The sequence below is a fragment of the Tachypleus tridentatus genome, chromosome 10 (genome assembly GCF_004210375.1).
Source record: "Tachypleus tridentatus isolate NWPU-2018 chromosome 10, ASM421037v1, whole genome shotgun sequence".
Taxonomy (NCBI): Eukaryota; Metazoa; Arthropoda; class Merostomata; order Xiphosura; family Limulidae; genus Tachypleus; species Tachypleus tridentatus.
In genome coordinates, this window is record NC_134834.1 from 132,684,482 (window position 1) to 132,704,996 (window position 20,515).

The window sequence follows — 20,515 nt, forward strand, 5'->3', positions numbered from 1 at the left end:
TTGTCTTTTTAAACATTTTTTTATTTGAAGAAAATCAGATGGTGAATGAAAAATCTTTGGTATTTCTCACTTGCACAATGGACTTTTACTCACGGACTAAAACATTTTATATGTAGGCTCAAAGCAAGTAGTTTTTATTCTAACATTATTTCTAGGAGCCCGGCATAATGTTTATTTAATGTAAAACATTAATCATTAATTATAAAATCTCTATAAATATTCATTTGTTTTGTTTCTTAAATTGACAGCTTATTGAAGTATACATACATGACAATGACGTAATGTTTGTGATATAAAAGATTTGGACTTAATAAGTTTAATTTAGAGACTTAGTTACATATTGTAAATATATTTCAAGACCAAATAAGAAAAAAATAAAAAGTGACAATGTAAAGTTTGGCGCCAAGTGTGTGTGTGATTCTACTACAATTAGCCCCCCCCCTAGTACAGCGGTATGTCTCCGGATTTACAACGCGAAAATCAGGGGTTCGATTCCCCTCGGTGGGCTGAGCAGATAGCCCGATGTGGCTTTGCTATAAGAAAAACACACATACTACAATTAAGTTCGCCTACCCTAACTACGAGGCCTCGAAAAGTAAGCCAAGGTACTAATGAATGACAAAACCAGCTGTGCAACATCTCTGCATAGTTTTTATATCTTAGCACATGGTCTGTGAAATTAACATTCATTTTTTTAACTGACATAATAAACGTCATTCTGTTGATAGGAGTTCCTGAATGTTACTTTTTTATTTTTAAGTTTCTACAGCTTCGTGTTTACAAACAACATCTGGGAGAGAGATTTTACTAACTGAGCTAGGTGGCTACAACGTCAGTTACAGTCTACCTTTAACAATTACTTTTAAACCTTAGTGTTTTAACAGACATGTGTGAGAATTTTAACATTTATTTTGTATTTGTACTACAATAATTTCTGAAGTCACTCTTTTCTAAATATTTGAATAGTTATTCCGCCGCTAAGCATAATATTATTTGCCCTTCCCTTAATCACGCGCTGTGATGTCATCTTCGGAAATATAACAAATGACCAAACCAGACTTCCAGCACCGCCTACAACATAAAATCTGCACTGCTTTTAATATAATACTTCCCAGTAAAATACCCCTACATCATCCATTACAAAGCTAAAGTAATTCACCAATAAACAATATATTTTAGAATACAAATAAGTTACTTTCTAATTCGTCATACATTATAAAAACACAAGCAACAATATTTTGGTAAAAACCGTACATTACACCACATCGAAGATTTATCAAACAGTCATATATTATAAAACAATATTTACTGTGCAATAAAATCACCCAATTACATTGTGATATTTTAAGAGTAATATAAACATCACAATAAGAGGAGATTCGAGAATTTTGGAGGAAGTAAGCTGGCTTGTTTCTCAAGGTGAATACTGTTTGTAATAAATGACTAGAAGTAGTTGACTTGGGGTCTAATAAAAGAAAAAGAACTTTATTTACAAAAGTCAGAAACGAATAACAATAACACACGGAGCTGGTCTTTTTCAGACTGTAGCTGTGTTCTTTGCGCTTTACCAGATTTAAATATTTTAATATGAAAGCACTACTAACAACCCTAGGTTTACTATTTTGCACAGCTAAACTATTCTCGACAAAAGTCGATTCTGTTGCATGCTCAAAATACATAATAGTAAAGTAGCTTGGAACCATCACCGACAGTGAGTGTGCCAACTACTAAACATTTAAATCGATTAACACAGTCTCTCTTCTCATATGTGAGTGGATGTTTGCGATAATCTAACAATTTCAGTTTGCTGGTCACTGAGGCTGGCAAACCAGTGACACGAGGAGACAGTCAAGACCTAGAAAGGTGTGAATGATAAGGCCATGTTTTCAAGTTAGGCAAATGCAAACTTCTCGAATACATAAAACACAAATCACAACTGAACTACATTTGAGAACAAATTTAGCGAAATAAGTTATGTGGCTATTGTTGCTGTTGTTTTATTAGCACATCTATGCTCTGTCCATCCCAAAAAAGATCTTAGTACCTTTTTTGTTGTAAACCTACCATTGACCTGCCATATCATGGAAAAGTTTAATATTTAAAATGTGTCATTATTTTTCAGTATAAAAAAACGTTTCAACAGCAGAATCACTTAATATACTGTACAGCCAGAAGTATGATTTTTGTAACTACCATACTATACTAGCTTTATTTTATGAAAAGGCTGACACTATTTAATTTTATACCTATGGTGCTCAAACCAGTTGCATCCTCCAGTTTCTATCATTAACCAGCCGTGTACTACGTTTTCATGTGTTGAAATCTTCCTCAACAAAGACAAAATACCTTTCTTAACCACCTATTTCATCTAAACTACGAAAACATGTTAAAATGTTTTCTATGTAGTTTCGACATATCTAGTTAAGTAATTACAATGGTCTTCACACCATTTGATTGATTGTGGCTATAGCTCAAGTTTTTTCGCGAAGTAAGGACTGCAAGGAGTGAATGATAGTTTCACTGTACCCTTCTTTACCATAATTCTTTATTTTTATTATCTGGAGTCACAGTTGTAATTCCAAATAACAACAATAAACTAACAAAACTGTTAAAAGTAAAACGGACTGCGAAATATTCGGAATTTTTAAATTTCGAATAATTATTTAAAAGACAGAAAATTAATGTTTAAACATTTCGTATTCATTCATCTTTATCTGGATTATTCAATTTACTTTGTGGTTGATGAATTTCGTAGAAACATTTACGTTTGTATGAGAAAAAAAGTCACAGAAGTCCTCCATCTTCTGAAATTTGGTGTCTTGGCATACGAGTTAGGTATAGGTACCCGTATATTATATTGAATAGTACAATATAAAAGAAAGTGAAGGATACTTTGAAATGAGGTAGATCAGTTATCTTATAAATGTTGTTGTTTTTTAGATGTCTTCGCAGAGATTTTTACGCATCACCACGAGGTTGGGAAATTTAACTTGTTTACTGCGATTAGAACGTTTCGTTTCGTTTTTCGAATTTCGCACAAAGCTACACTTGGGCTATCTGCACTAGCCGTCCCTAATTTAGCAGAGTAAGACTAGATGGAAGACAGCTAGTCATCACCACCCTCTACCAAGTCTTGGGCTACTCTTTTACGAACGAATAATGAGATTGACTGAAACATTATAACGCCTCCATGGATGAATAGACGAACAGATTTGGTGTGACGGGGATTCGAACCCGCGACTCTCAGATTGACAAGAGAACGGATATCACTTCCAAAACTATTTATATAAAGTAAAAGCAAAATGCATCTGAAAAGAATATTGAAAAGCTGAACCAACAATGAAATTGATCATACTAATATGAGAATGTGTATTATATTTTTGTGTATTGTGTGGAGAATATAGTTCCATTGCATGTCTTTTGTTGCTAAGGTAAAGGGATAACACAAAGGAGCCTAACGTTTGTAAAATAGATCTGGTAACAGAGATGTGTCTTAAAGTTGATTAATAAGACAGGCCTGCGAAGTTAAACTTTATAAAGGTTATTCTGGTTTTAATAATGGATTTTCCATAGTTCCGCAAGTTTCAAAGATAATATTTTTTTATCTATCATGTAAGGATATTTTACAAATCGTAGAAAAAAATCTTATTTAGATCAGATTATTATTGTTTATCATTATGTTTGGATTTTAAAACGATCGATAAGACTCTCAAGTCGCGATTGGTCTAGAGATGTTTATAGCCAGTTGTTGTCACGATTTAAAAGATAACAAAATGTGACCCGATTTCAATGAACTTGATTCACTTATGTGAGAGTATTTATGACGTTTTGTAAAAAATCTGTGTGTGATGAGAAAAACTAATATCAGTTTCGGATTCAGCGTAAAGGAATTACTGTAAAAATGTAAAGACAATAAAACCACTGCAGGCCTGTGCAATCATTACAAAAGGTTTGTTTGTTTGTTTTGAATTTCGCACAAAGCTACAAGAGGGCTATCTGCGCTAGCTGTCCCTAATTTAGTAGTGTAAGACTAGAGGGAAGGCAGCTAGTCATAACCACCCACGGCCAACTTTGAGCTACTGTACTCTTTTACCAACGAATAATGGGATTGACAGTAACATTATAACGCCCTCACAGCTAAAAGAGCGGGCTCGTTTGGTGTTACGGGGATTTGGACCCGCGACCCTTGGATTAGGAGTCGAATGCCTTAACCACCTAGCCATGCTAGGGCCAAAACAAAAGGTTAACAAGCTGTTAGAAAATAGCTTATGGTAAAGGGATAAAACAAATGTTTCTGGCGTTATTAAAATAGGTAGAGTAAAAGAGATTTGTTCTTAAGTTGATTAATGGTAACAGCAAGTAAACAAGATATTAGAAAGTACTTTGTAAACCATTGTTTTGTGTTTTTAGTGAGATTAAAGATTTTATTAATCTGGGAGCATCGATCGGAATTCACGATGAAAATATACATAAAGTTATTATTTATTAAGACTCACACGAACTGAACATGTATACACCATAATTAAACCTATGTTATGATGTGTGTTCCATTGTAACATCGAGCTCCTTAGTTTTGTTTTATCGCAAACAAGTTCAACGCCAGCGAAAGACCAGGAGGTTTCTTCCCCCCCCCATCCCTCCCAAACATTACACAACAACAACAACAAATGTTGCTGCTTCAATGCGCTAATGCCGTCGATTAATCTAGTTTTAGATTTGTTTTAAATATGTTCCCATTACATTTCTTATTGCTCTCTTCAGTTAAGAGACCTGGAGCCGAGACTAATCGAAAGTATTTTTCTGTGTTATTTATGAGGTTCTAAAGTACATCGTTAACACAAATACTTTATAACCATTTATAATGTTGCGAATTATGGGATAAAATTCAGACCACACCTAAAGCTACCATACATAACAATAGTAAGTATACCAAAGTTTCGGTATCTCATGTAACTGAAATATTTACTATTACAATTGTCTCCCAGTGAGATAGAGACAAATCTTGTTTTGTTTGTTTTTTGAATTTCGCACAAAGCTACTCGAGGGCTATCTGTGCTAACCGTCTCTAATTTAGCAGTGTAAGACTAGAGGGAAGGCAGCTAGTCATCACCACTCACCTCCAGCTCTTGGGCTACTCTTTTATCAACGAACAGTGGGATTGACCGTTACATTATAACGCCCCCACGGCTGAAAGGTCGAGCATGTTTGGCGCGATGGGGATGCGAACCCGCGACTCTCAGATTACGAGTCACACGCTTTAACACGCTTGGCTATGCCGGGCCAGAGACAAATCTACAGAATAAGCAACGCTAAAATCCACAGTTCAGTTCTCCACCGTAGACACTGGACGCAGCCCACTGTGACTTTGCTATAAAATGAGCAAACAAACTATTGTTATAATAAATAAAACTTTATTTTCAGGATTAAATGAACTTAATTAATATTTAATTATTCCGTTCAAATTAATTAATTAATACTTAATGAGTGAAATTTGAAAACTTTTTTATTTGACTTGCTGCTAGTTCGAGCTAATAGCTTTCACTCTGAATCTGTTTGCGATAGAAATATCTCAAAACACATTCAATCTTATACTAAAGTTTAACAATCAAAGTTTACTTTTAGCATTAACCAGCTCACTTCATAAATGTTGTGTTTTTAAAGCGTAAACAATCTGTTCCCATCAGAATATTGTGTTATTCTGTAATTTACTATGAGTTTATGTGAGCCACCATAAGCCCTTTTATTTAAATTAAATCATCCCATGAATATGATGTATTTATACTAGCATTGTAGAATAATTATATATATTTATATTTACATACAGGGACAAAAATTACTTTGTATTCTTATTGCCCAATGAAGATGGGAAAAGGAGAACAAAAACATTAAAGTCGTGCTATTTAGAATGGCTCTTAACATTAAATTCTCTTTATAGAACGCCAGATCTAGTGTGGCTCTGAACACCGACATCGCTTTATATAATGACATTCCACCGTGGTTTTCAACATTAAAGTCACCTTATATAATACCGTGTTCATTATGGTTCTGAATATTAAAGTCACCTTATGGAATGCAATGTCCAGTGTGTTTCTGAAGAGAAGAAAGTGGAGGATAAAGTATTCGTTTAGGCTGCCTACACTGAGCTCTACCGAGACGTTTTATGACGCTTAAGTCCATGTTGTAGCCTAGAAAAAACAAACTGATTATCTAATAGTTACTCCCAGCAAGTAGAGTTTTATTTTACTCTTTATATGTAAACACTTTAACATTTCGTTTTGATGTAAGATAAGTTGAGAGAAATTGCCAGAGATGAGGTAAACCAATAATTCACAAGTTGAGGACAGCAAAGACTGCAGGAATCAGTTGAAGACGTGCATTCTGCAACCGTTATAGCAATGTGAATGCATTGTTTTGGCTGGTAGCGCAAGATTCCTTGATAAGTACACGTGTAATATAATATGAGGATGTTTTTACGTATTCTCTTGTTGGTAAATGAATGTAAAATAATTGCGAACTGAAATAACAGACTGGGTCATTGTAGATAGATTGGTGAACTATGAAGGGGCAACCGTGTTTTATAATTCAACTTAGTATTCTAGAAATAGAATGCAAGGTTATGGACAAATATACCGTAAAGTAGCATTTCCCCTACTGTATTATAACCATCAACATCTATGTTTTCATTAAATTCAATAACTCTGGCACATAAACTTCAACCATTTACCTCCTTTGAAGAAATTAGCCGCTTTCCAACCATTCCTAAGCGTTGGGTCGCTGGCAGGCTTAAGCGACATCCAAAGGTGCTCACATCACCCGATTTCCGCGAAGAAAAGCAACTGAAACAAACAAACAAAAGAAAAACATTGACGAAGGTACAGACAACATCTAAGAGACGCTGTGGATCCAGGAAAAGAGCGAGCTGTAACTGGGTGTAATGTTTAATGTGTGACAGGGTTCGTGAGGTTCATTAGTCAACAAGCATGTGGAAATTGGTGCGAAATGTTGCTATATTATGTTCATTAATGATTTGTTGATCATGATTTAATAAATAGGCTGCTTTCTGTACACTTAACTATGATTACACTATGTAACACAAATTTTGTTCCTGGAGAGTATGCATTATTTCTTAATTGCTTTTGTTGTAAAAGTACAAAAAAATGGCCATTATTCCCTTCAAACTTTGCTTTTGTGACCTGGATAATGAAATTTAGAAATTAACCTATTTTCTATATAAAAACGGGCAAATTTGCACATTTTCATTTGCATAAGGTCTGAATAAAACAACATATAAATCACGATTTACACGTATTTACACAAAAGTTATACAAAAATGAACAAAAATGTTTAGAAGTGAGTAGTTTTTCGAGATTTGCGACTGTAATGTAAATCACTTTCACGTATCAGTCCCCAAATATAGTCTCCCATCATGTTTTTGTTATACGCTTCTTGATAGCGGCGTTCAAAGTCCAATATATCTTGATGGAAGCGCTCGCCTTGCACCTTTCAGTATACTCCTGTGCTCAACTTAAATTTATCAATACGAGCGTCAAGGATATGGACATCCTGCAGCCCATTTTGCCGTAGTTCTTCACCAGAGCCTCAACCAGTTCCACATAATTTTCGGCCTTGTGATTGCTAAAGAAACCCCGAACCACTGCGACAAAGCTACCCCAAGCTTTTTTTCCATTCCCACTGAGCTTGTTGGGGAATTCTGTGTACTCCAGGATATTCTTTATTTGTGGTCCAACCAAGACACCAGCTTTAACCTTTGCTTCAGAGAGCTTAGAAAAGAAGTTTTGAAAGTACTTGAAGGCTGCATACTCCTTATCAAGAGTTGTGACAAATTGTTTAATAAGGCCCAATTTTATGTGCAATGGTGGAAGCGACACCTTCTGGAGGTCCACTAGTGGCTCACACTTGACATTGTGCTTCCCCACAGAGAACTAGGTCCGTTGTGGCTAGTGCTTCCTGTTGTAGTGCGCTGCAGTGTCTCTGCTGTCCCAAAGGCAAAAATAACAGGGAAATTTGGTAAAGCCTCTTTGGAGAACCATCAGGAATGTCACTATTGTGAAGTCTCTGATAACCTCCCAGCCACACTCATTATACTTCAAGGCTTCTATGCCTTGTAGGCTTCACACATTTTAGCAGATGCTGTCACAGAGTATTTTTTCGCTCTTGTCTTGATAAATTTGCCACATACATAGCAGAATGCAGCTGGAGAATGGTTGCAGCTCTTTGACGCCATCTAAGATAAAATCAGATAGGTCTGTGCGCTCACTTAGGCAGCTAGAATTAAGCTGAAGTGGTGAGTCCCTGTATATATATTACTATGGATATTTCTGGAAAATTCTAAAAGGTTCTTGAAAACTATCGTAAGTTCTACAACATTCTAGAAAGTTCTTCAAAAAATTTCTCTATCAGCTACCCAACGCTGAATCTACCTGGAATGTTCTGGAAAATGGGTAAATTTGAAAATTTCATTACCCAGGTCACAAAAGCAAAGTTTGAAGAAAAAATAGGTCTTTTCCGTTTATTTTAGACATAAGCAATTGAAAAATAACACTTTCGGCCCAGAAACAAGAAAAAGTAAAAGTTTGGTTACATAGTATTATTGTTTGTTTGTTTTTAATTTCGCGCAAAGCTATAAGTAGGCTATCTGCGCTAGCCGTCCCTAATTTAGCAGTGTAAGACTAGAGGGAAGGCAGCTAGTCATCACCACCCACTGCCAACTCTTGGACTACTCTTTAACTAATGAATAATGGGATTAACCGTAACTTTATAATGCCTTCACAGCTGAAAGGGCAAACATGTTTGGAGTTACGGGAATTTAAACCCGTGACCCTCAGATTATGAATCAAGCATTCTAGCCTGACATAAAAGGGAAGCAACTTTTTGTGTACTAAAATAACCTTTCATTAATAATACATTTACATAACTTCTGTCCAGGAGATAGGCTTCAAAAGAAACAAGATTTCACCCTATTGTCACTCTGACTTTCATAATTTTCCGAAGTTGATAATAAACAATGTCAAAATTAAATTAACCTTATTCATGGCCAAACTGCTACTCAAACTACTTGTTACAGTACTCTTACCAATTTCCTCTTCTTCTGCTAACTTCCTAAGGTAAATTCTTCTGTCAAATATAACCAAATCATAAAGTTTAACTACAATCTCTGAGTTGACGTCAAAGGCCAATCTAACATCAGATCATCTTCACATGATTGTCTACCACGCTTAATCTCATCACCCCGCTCTTTCACTGTTAGCCCAGCATGGCCAGGATCGCGGGTTCGAATCCCCCTTGTATCAAACATGCTCGCCCTTTCAGCCGGGGGAGCATTATAATGTGACGGTCAATCCCACTATTCGTTAATAAAAGAGTAGCCCAAGAGTTGGCGGTGGGTGGTGACGACTAGTTGCCTTCCCTCTAGTCTTACACTGCTAAATTAAAGACGGTTAGCGCAGATAGCCCTCCTGTAACTTTGTGCGAAATTCAAAATAATTTTCACTGTTGAATGTGCCGAAGCGCCTTCTCTTAATGCTACTTTCATGTCCTGTACCATGCAGTGCCATTTTCTTTTTAACAAATAATTGATCAGAACACAAAGTTCGGTCTTTTCCACGACTTTTAACATTGTTTACTACTTTCCTTCAAAAATCCGCAACACACAAAATTAGCTTGTTATGTTACATGTTACGTGCTATTCACTCATAAAAAGATTCAAACTTGATATTTATCAAAAATAACATCGTACATTCTAATTTTATGTTTAGGCCAAGACACGAACTCTTGGAACAGCTTTTGTACATTGCAAACAAATAAATTTCATTGGCTGTTTAAAAGCAATTGCTTAGAACCATTATTGGCTTTTGTCATGACTAGATGTCTTGAAAAATGATAGTTTTTATTTTTGTAATAACTGAACTCTGATAAGTAAAATTATTTTTCACACAAATATACTAGTCTGTCTGAATCACATGATTTATAAACGTCATATTAAACCATCTAGTCGTTTCTTGCACTTGAACTTGTGTTCTCGTAATAAATGTTACAATCATAGATTAGAGGATTTGTTGTGGATTTTAAAATCACTTGTGTACTACAAGTCAAAGTATATTAATAAAATACTGCTTCTAAAATGCTCCTCAGTGGCACAGCGGCATGTCTGTAGACTTACACTGCTAGAAACCGAGTTAGGATTCCCATGATGAGTAAAGCACAGATAGCCCATTGTTTTGTTTTGTGCTTAACTACAAACAAACAAAACTTCTTGAAATAGCTTTAGTCATGAAATGGTTTGATGTCATCCACAAAATCAGGCATAACAATACTATTAAATATAAATTGTGCCAGAAGTCTGACTTAACTATGCATACTACAAAGATATCTTAGTAGTCAAGGTAATGTATCGTTTATTGAAGGTGTCTCATAAGAAATCAACAGCCGAGGTAAAATACAATGTGTTGAAAATGTCTCATGAGAAGTCTAACTTAAATATAGATTCTACAAAGATTAATAGTTCAGAATCAGCTTATAAAGTAATAAAGTTGTTCCACAAGCCAGTTTTAAACATATAGAGTGTTTCAGCATTAAGAGTGAAGTACAATATGTTTAAGTTTATGAGAAATATGACTGTTATTAGTAAAAAGGCCTCGTAAGCATTGGATGCAGCAGACAGAGTGTGGTGTATGCATCAACACATTTTTCTTTACTTTCATTCGAATTCTTGTCAATGGATTTTCAAAGGTGCATAAACTCTAGATAATATGCCTCCCAGTGGCATAGCGGTATGTTTGCGGAGTTACACTGCCAGAAACCACTGATTTTTCTTCAGATTTTACTAATGAAGGTTTAAACGTTACTCCACATTTTAAGTAACTGATACAGGAGAGTAAAGCTGAACAAGACAACTGATACAGAAGAGTAAAGTTGAACAAGACAACTGATAAAGGAGAATAAAGCTGAACAAGACAACTGATACAGGAGAGTAAAGTTGAACAAGACAACTGATAAAGGAGAATAAAGCTGAACAAGACAACTGATACAGGAGAGTAAAGTTGAACAAGACAACTGATAAAGGAGAATAAAGTTGAACAAGACAACTGATACAGGAGAGTAAAGTTGAACAAGACAACTGATACAGGAGAGTAAAATTGAACAAGACAACTGATAAAGGAGAATAAAGCTGAACAAGAGAACTGATACAGGAGAGTAAAGTTGAACAAGACAACTGATACAGGAGAGAAAAGTTGAACAAGACAACTGATAAAGGAGAATAAAGTTGAACAAGACAACTGATACAGGAGAGTAAAGTTGAACAAGACAACTGATAAAGGAGAATAAAGTTGAACAAGACAACTGAATGAATTATGTCCCCCCCCCCCCGTGTAGCACAGTAGAATGTCTGCGGACTTATACTGCTGGAAAAATGGTTTCGATACTTGTAGTGGGGAAAGCACAGATAGCCCTTTGTGTAGCTTTGTATTTAATAACAAACAACAACGTAAATTCTAGTTTTTAAAATAAAATTATGAAGTTTAAAAAATGATAAGGCTCTAGGGCCAAATAATATTTCCCAAAGGGTTTTAAAGTAGGTCATGGACTGGATATCTGAGCCACTTGTCACAAATTTTTGTTAGTCCTTGAATGTTGGACAAGTACCAACAAATTGGAAGTCAGCTGATGTCACTCCTATTTTTAAAGAAGGTAATAGAAATTGTCATAGTAATTATAGACTTATTAGTCTTACATCCTTTGTGGGAAAAGTTTTGAAACGTCTGATGAAAGATACCTTACAAAGTCATTTAATAAAATTTAGAATTTTGTAGGATAGTCAACATGATTTCTCTATGAGAAAATTTTGCCTTACAAATTTTTGACATGCTTTGAAAATGTTACTGCAGGTATAGATGAGGGTAAAAGTGTAGATCAGGTCAATCTGGATTTTAAAAAAGCATTTGAAAAAGGTGTCACATAAATGAGCTGTATATAAGGTGTGGGAGTATAATTTAACTAACTGGATAAAAAATGGCTTAATGGAAGAAAGCAGAGGGTGTTATAAATGTTATAAATGGAGTTAAATCAAATTGTATTAATGCTGCAAGTGGAGTACTTCAGAGCTCAGTCTTAAGACCATTGCTCTTTTTAATTTAAATCAACGACATAGATAAAGGAACGGTCAATCTATTACTTAAATTATCTGATGATATCAAAGTCTTGGGTGTTGCTAGTTGTGAAGAAAAAATGGTTTAGATCATTTAATGAGTTCGGCGAATAAATAGCAAATGGGTTTTAGTTATGATAAATGCAAGATATTGCAGGTGGGTTATCATAATTTAAATTATAAGCATAATTTGGATGGGAATAACCTTGGTATAATGGTTGGTCAATCTCTTAATTTGTCCAAGCAGTGTTCCGTTGCTAGTGGCAGGGCAAATATAATTTTAGGTTGTATCTACAGAAATATTGAATACAATTCTAAAGAGGTTATGATTTCATTGGATACGGTACTGGTTAGGTCACACTTAGAGTATTGTGTTCAGTCTTACGGCTCCTTGCTTTAGGAAATATATTAAATTGTTGGAAAGGGTTCAGAGGAAAATTACCAAAATGATACATCGGAAGAAGGGGTTGTCTATGAAGAGAGATTAAGATCCTTAAAATTGTTTTCTCTTGAAAAAAAAAAGTTAAAGGGGATCTGATTGGAATGTTTAAGATTATGAAAGGAAATGATAATGTTGAGGCATCAACATTTTTCGTACTTAACAGCGAGAATTATAGAACTAGGGGAAATAAATATAGATTTAGGCAAGGTAGAAGTCGTCTTCAACTAAGACAACTTTATTTTTCAAATAAGGTACGTAATTATGGAATGTGTTTCCTTCAAATGTTGTGGAAGCAGTAAGTTTGAGTGAGTTTAAAAGAAAGCTTGATAGATATATGAATGATAAAAGCTGGATTTTTTTTTAATTTGATAGTTTTGGTTTCCCTTAGAGGATGGGGCAGTCAAGGTGGACCAACAGGTCCCTTCTTGAACCTAAATATTACGATATGTTATGAAAAGTATGGCTCCATGATTTCGATTTGGTAATTTTCATTCAATATCGATGCCTCGAATGTGAAAAAAATATCATAAATACTACAGTAGCATAAATTCTAAATATGTGGTTAAATCATGTTTCTTACTTATTCCTCACCATGAAAGAATGATGCTACATGTGAAGTTTCATTTCTTTTAGTGTGCTTAAAGAACATCTATCTTATCAATATGGTTTGATGGTTAGAGCGAACAACTTGAATTATGCAGGTGTCGCGAGTTCGAATCCGGTCATCGAACATGCTCGTCCATTCAGCAGCGGGAGCGTTCTAATAAAAGGGTCACTTCTACTATTCGATTAAAGTACTTAAGAGTTTGTGGTTGATGGTGTCAACTTATTGCCTTATCTATCAATTCTAAGTTACCACAGAAATATCTTCAGCAGATTTACGCGAAATTCGAATAAAGAACCAACCAACAATCTAATCAATTCATGTTTTCAGTCATATATTAAAAGCAAACATTAACTATTAATAGAAGATATAAGAACTTTACAATAATATTTTTCTTTTCGGGAGTTTATGTATAATTTCTGTGTAAACATAAGGTATTTTTTCTTATAAATGTACAGTTCATAAATGTACGGAGCTCATAATATAATGGTAACGATACAGCATATTTTCCATCAATTGTATATATATATACAGTCATATGGATTTACAAGAAAGGTAATATCCCAAAAACGTTTGTCAGACTCAAAAAATATAAAGGAATCATAAAGATCTTTAAAACAAATAATATGATTGTTTAAACTACTGATGAGAATGAACTAAGGTGGGCAAGAATAACTTTTACGGCTGTACACCCCACCCCATCACCCTCTAGCATCAGCCCTGCTTCAATATATTTTGTCCATTTGTTTATGCGCAAAAGGTTTTGCTACAATAACAAAAAATAAATACACCAAGGAACTAATAATGGTAAAATCAATTTAAAGAATCAGTTCATAAACTCATACGTTTTAAACATATTGTCATTTTCATATACAAATACAAAAATACGATACGTAGCTATCGTTAACTAAACAATTTTGTTTGCTTTATCCTTTAGTACTTTGTAACATATGGTACTTATTAGCGAACCCGTGGGCCTGTAATCCACATTTACTGAACCTCTATAATGCAAATTTAATTCTTGAATTACTATGTGCCACTTTTTCAGTTTAATGTAACCATTGCTGATATAATGTAAACTTAATTTGTTCAATCAAATTATAAACGGTAATTAGTAGGCCGAGTTATTTTGTTTTCTAATGTAAAGCAATGCCAAATTTAGGGTCCACTTTCAAGGAATCCTCGAAAAACGTTTTCATGAAGTTTCAAGGTTTCTAAGGGGTTAAGCGAAAAGCTCTATCCCTGTGCAAATCTCGGGGCCGAGACCATTCGTTTGGCACCAGTTAGAAGTTGGTAAGTTCAACAGATTAGGAGAAAGGGGTGGGGTGAAAAATTTTGCCTTTGTGCAAACGTCGGGATCGAAACAATTTGTTTGGTATTGCTAAGGAAGAAAGTGCGACCAGCGGCTTAGAACGACTTAAGTGACACATACACAGAATTTTATTATATGGATATATTGGCGAAATATCCAGTAATAATGATAATTCTTATTTTGTTAGCCATCGTTTGGTCAACTAACTATTAAATAATAGCATTAATGTGTTTGCATTATCGTGTTATTTTTTCGTATAACTAAAATCAAATTTCCATTAATAATTAGCACAATAATATAATGGTAACAATAAAACATATTTTCCGTCAACTGTTACCTATCATTAAAAATTAAAATATCAATGACATATACATCTTGCCAGTTCGAAAACGATTTATTCCATCTACAGACGAAATATGTGTTTGTTTGCACAACCCAACTCCCCTGAGCCTCCCAGGCCAACTAAAACTTGTGTGTAAACACTATGGAATATGGGGCGAAAATTGAAGTTAACCCTATTTCTGTTTGTAAAGTTTGTTAATTACTCCTACCCCTTGAGTCAATCTCAAATAGTTGTGGCAGATTGACGCTTCAGAAAATGTTGAATATTCGAAATGGAGTCAAGGTCAAATTATGAAAGTTGTTGAAGTGTTTCTTAAACATTCATGCTTTTCTCATGGTCAGTGAGATGTAGGTTGTTCAAGGGTAAGATCACCTAAAATATTTATTTGTTGGTAGACGGATAGTAAACTGCAAATGCTGTTTACGACAAAGCTTTGTTATAATTTTAAACTTTTGAGATAAAGTTTATGCTAAAGTAACTTTGAAATATATGATTGCTGTTAAACTTAACTTGTTTTAGTTATGTTTAAACATTCCCTGTCAGTGGATGGGTACTCCAGCCTCTTATTACAAATTCTAATGCTTTATGTGTAGATTTATTTAAAACTAGTACATCATTTTCCAAAGAAAGACTGATTAGGCTTGTAGTTAGACATCAAAAAGTCTTTACACTTGTGGTTGATTATGTGACAACAGTTTTGTGCGCAGTTTGGAGTCTGACTGCAGTAGTTAACAAAGTATTAAGTAAAAGAACATGTAAATGTTTTTTACTTATTCTTAATTCGTTTCGTCTTAACGAAACTTCGGTAGGCCTAACATTTTATACAAAACAAACATTAAATTAATCCAACATTTAGGAAGAAAACCACGAACTGTCACAATACAAAGCGTTTATTAAACACACATTCTCAACTTTCGAAGAAATACAGACACCCAATAAAACTGAATAAAACCAAAATCGTTTTTATAACAGCATTTTGTGGATTAGCATATGAGTACTATAATGTAGATTATAAAACTATTTTGGAACGTGGATACGCGTGATCTTTATATTGTTATAGCAACAAAATAAACATTCACAATAATATATTCACCTGTAACAAAGCTAACTCATTTTTATACACATAAAGTATATAAACATATTTCAGAACAAAGTTGTGATAAAACATACTACTGCAAATACACGTGTAATACTTTTGAGTCGTGAACGTGCTATAAGGGTAACGACCGCATCTCACGATTCATTCAAAGAGTTGGCGGTAAGTGCTATTCACTGGTTGTCGTCCATTTAGTTTGTCATTTTAAAATTAAAGATGTCGACTGCAGTTGATCTTCGAGCAGTTTTGCACAAAACATCTTAAAAAAAACACAAGCTTTTCTAAAGGCAAACTAGATACAAATTCGACTTCTGCTCAAAGTTTATTTAACTTTAAGATACATTTCAACACCTGTTGTACGTAAAATTTCTGGAGTTTTGATTTAGAATTTAAGCTATCAGAATTAGAAACCAATATTCAACCTATTTAGATCAAACTCAAGCATAACTGTAATCGTTGTATGTGGCTTGCGTTTTCTGAATTTATTGACATCTCCTGATACTACAAATGTGGTAAGTATATTATGCCAGTAAGGAAAATAAGTAATTTTTTTATGTTGCTGACTGATAAAATAAAAACAATTCGCCAGCAAGTAAAATAAGTAATATTTATATTTTTAAATAAGTAATATTTATATTTTTAGATAAGTAATATTTATATGCCATTGATTGATACATTACTACTAACAAAATGTAGTTTCTACAACCTGTGTTGATAATGCATATAAAGCTATAAACCGGATAATTTACTAGATTTTATTGTTAATTTATTACGTTACTAACCTATAAAATCGAAATTGTTTAAATATGCATATTTATAGTAATCTAACAGACTAAAAGTAATTTATCGAGCTCAGATACAGTGTAAGACAAATTTACAAGTATGCTACGTATATAAACAGGGTTTCCAGTTTCATTATCACTGAAGATTAATTTCTTTATACAAAGTTGTTACTAGAAAATCGTTAACATATTTCTTTCTAACTAAAATTAACACTAACAGTGCGTTATGGACTTTTTACTGTTTTGTCTTGTTTGAACGAGTGTAGCATGATGTTAGAATAAAACTTGATATATGATATAAAGCAGGTTTCCAACTTACATGATTAAAACATAGTGAAAACATAAGATCAGCCGAATATAAGACTCTGGCGAATAAAAGGGATTAATACAAAAAATAAAAAGGGTTTAACGTTTTAGTTCGTTTTATTTTGTTTTATATAGAAGTTTGTAACACTTTCTTTGATTTTTCAGAAAAAAAAGTCTTGCTTGGACATTAGTACTGGTCACAAATTTTCTTCCAATCGACAAATTACTAACTTATGGAAACATTTGATTTCGGTACAAATGTATACAGCCAATCGAAAATGTTCTATTTGAGGATGTCCTTTTCTTGAATGCTGGAGAGATGAAAGTAACCATAGCTTTAGAGGAATTGGTAAAATCACATGTATACTTTATTGCTGTCAGCCTTTAAATGTTAACAGTATGAGTTGGTAGCCCTTCCGAATCTTCTCAACTGGAGAGAAAAAGCTATTTTTTTTGTACGCTACACTGTTTGTTAAATCGAACAGAACTGTACTAATTTTTTCACGTAAGTGACTAATTCACCTTGAACAAAAATATACTGAAGCACATCGTAAGACAGAGAAATATCAGAAAGCTTTATCTGCACGATTACTCCAAAGAAAAGATAAAAATGAAGGTGTGTCTTCGTCATATGGAACTTTCTTTGAGCCAATGTATAATCTATATTCTAACTAAATCACTTTGAAAAACACAAAAAACGAATTGAATATTGTTCTGATATAACAGTTCATCAGCGACTACAAGAAGATATGTTACTTTTAAATAACTTATCAGCGGTAAGCATGCAGACCTAAAATGCTGAAATTCCATTTTCGATAACCATGATGGGCAGAGCACAGGTAGCCCATTGTGTAGTTTTGTGATTAACTAAAACCAACCAATCTTACGTTATTTTGCTGAAATAGAAGTTAAAAAAGAATAAATTAATTAAACGACTATTGAACCTAGCAACGACTGGAATAACCTCTAACATTAAATTTTGTATGAACGTTATTGTTATGAAAAGAAAAATAAAATAGTATTGATGTATAAATTACTTAGAAGATGAAACATAATGCATTTTCTGTACAAATATGTTTTATGATAGATTATCCTTGTTGTAACAATACAGAAATTACAGTTACATATTAAGAATATGCTATTAACGGTAAGCGTCCGTAAGAACTCTTAACCCTAGAGTTCAGGAAGGTAAATTTCTGTTCCTTAACCCATGTATCCTGTTAAAATTTCAACTCCTTTTACTCTGGTTTCTCGTCACTGTGTATGTAAGAGTACAAAAACACCAAAATATAAACCATTTCATCGATAACAGAAAATACGAAGACAAATGTTTGCTTTCAAATAATGCAACAACCGTTTCATTGAGCGTTTAATCATCCAAGAAGCAATATTACAAATACTTGCTTGTAATTGGAGTCTATTCATTATTAGTTTTTATCAAGCTTCAAGAAAAAATATATCGATGCTTACCTTTATATACAGTAGAGGTTACCATAGCAACAAGCCTACTGTCCAGACCAAGCACCTTCCATTCTCCACACTGAAAATGCATAGCTAAGTCGTTCGTGGGCAACATAACTACACGAACTTGCCAGTTTGCTGTCGTGATCATCACTTTTTAAGACTTGGCAGAGGAAATCGATGTACCTGGCTGCTAGCTTTAGAGTCTGTATTTTGCTAAGCTTATCAGATGGTAGGGTTGGAATTATTTTTCGGAGGGCAGCAAAGGCTTCGTTTAAACTCTGAGTTCGCTGGCGTTCTCGTACGTTAGCTAAGATCCTTTGGCTCTGTAACTCTTCGAAACTCTGGCAAGTTCTTTTACGAGGCGGTCGCGCTCCTTGGAGCGGAAATTGACCTGCGTAGTCTTCTCGCTTTCCGCTTCGGCGTTTTCGCTGCATCCTTCCCGTTTCTCGATCATCAGATAATGTCGTTATGGATATCTCCGTACATTCTGGCTTCACAGCCATCGCAGCCTGCAGAGGTTTCTGTGTATGTAGCGTGGAAGAAGGCGTGTGAAACAGATGAGACGGCATCATCACATGCCTGTTGAAACCCAGCTGTTCTTCAGTACTTTTGTATTCTGACTTGACAGGCATTGAGTAAGACAGAATAGTGTTTGCAGATGTTATAGTGGAAGTAGCGTTTGTATCCGACAGGGGAGAAATGGAAGCTCGGTCCATGGAAAAATCGGAACATGGGGAACTTTTTCCCGAAGAAGCGCCAAAGGACTTGTCCATTGTGGGTACAGGCGTCATATTGGTTCAGAGTATTAAACCTTAAAGCTCAGTTCAGGGTAGTGGTCTTCTGGTAGCTTGATAGTATGTCGACAAAAACAACATTCATGTAAGTTCAACGAACACTCGCTAAACGCGATTGTTAATGTTACTTGAACTGCTGTTTAAGTAATTATAAAGTAGCTTGGATTGCTTTATTCTAGAAAAGACAAGTTAGTCTCAACTACACGTGTCTCTGGTCAATTTAACCCAACAAACTTAACTCTAGACACGCCTTATTACTTAACGTGCTCTTTCATCAAGCACGTGACTTTTACATCAACCAATCATGAATCACAGTTTGAAAGAATATTTACCAATCGGAAATACTCGTATAGGCTACGAAACTATGAACGAACGTTTGTTGTAGATATAATCGAAGCACAAATTCCAAGAAAACACCAATATTAAGGTAGGTTATATTGTTTGGTTTATAAAAAAAGGCTTAGCTATGGTTTATTCACTCTAAATTGTTATTTTCTCAGTATATTTTAAACTTCATAATCATGCCTCTCATTTTCTCCGTACACGAAGAAAGTTGGTACTCAACACTGATCCAATTAATATTGTAGATTTTGAAGTAGAAAGCAAGCATATGGTTGACAAATACTTTTTATAAAATTGTAGAAAAATTTTTTAAAAACTACGAAGATGTTCTTTGTATCTTATTTACGATTTCGAACAAAGACAAAAATGTCACAAGCTGTTGCCACTTTTCTACTCTCTAACTCAGAGATTTTAGTAATATCAATCTAACAGAAACAATGAAAATATTTGACGCTATCATTTATTGTTAACGTTCTTGTTATATTTACCGTTACCACACATTACTAGAAAAAATGTTTAGTGAATGATGTTCAAATGTAAATATGATTATGTTTTCCCTAGGCTATATTTAAATTTATATACATTCATATATATATAGACATGTGTGTGATAGATTTTTTTACCTGAAGTAAACGTATAAACTGTCCTTAATCTTATACCATTACGAGAAATTAAAATAATCGATTTAATTTCATTTTATGATTTTCTTTGCAAAAAACAAAAAATGTCTTCCGCTAGGACAGTCGTAAGTCTACGAATTTACAACGCTAAAATCAGGGGTTTCAATTCCTCTCGGTGGACACAGCAGATAGCCCAGTATGACTTTGCCATAATAGAAATAAACAAACATAAAAATAATATCAA

The 20,515-nt window shown here is 34.2% G+C and overlaps 1 protein-coding gene across 6 annotated transcripts in view; it reads right to left on the minus strand.

Moving 5' to 3' along the window:
- Positions 1-19,528, minus strand: part of LOC143230343 (twist-related protein 2-like) — a 71,843-nt gene extending 52,315 nt beyond the window's left edge. For 3 of the 6 annotated variants that reach the window (XM_076463753.1, XM_076463754.1, XM_076463751.1), the window contains exon 1: positions 18,522-19,528. In XM_076463753.1, the coding sequence (XP_076319868.1) occupies positions 18,557-19,306 (750 nt within the window). In that variant the 5' untranslated portion in view covers positions 19,307-19,528 and the 3' untranslated portion in view covers positions 18,522-18,556. Of the gene's footprint in view, positions 1-6,724; positions 6,837-15,746; positions 17,363-18,521 lie in introns of those variants that run through there. The other 3 variants (XR_013016395.1, XR_013016394.1, XM_076463752.1) reach the window with 2 other exon arrangements.
- Between the last annotated feature and the right edge of the window lie 987 nt (positions 19,529-20,515).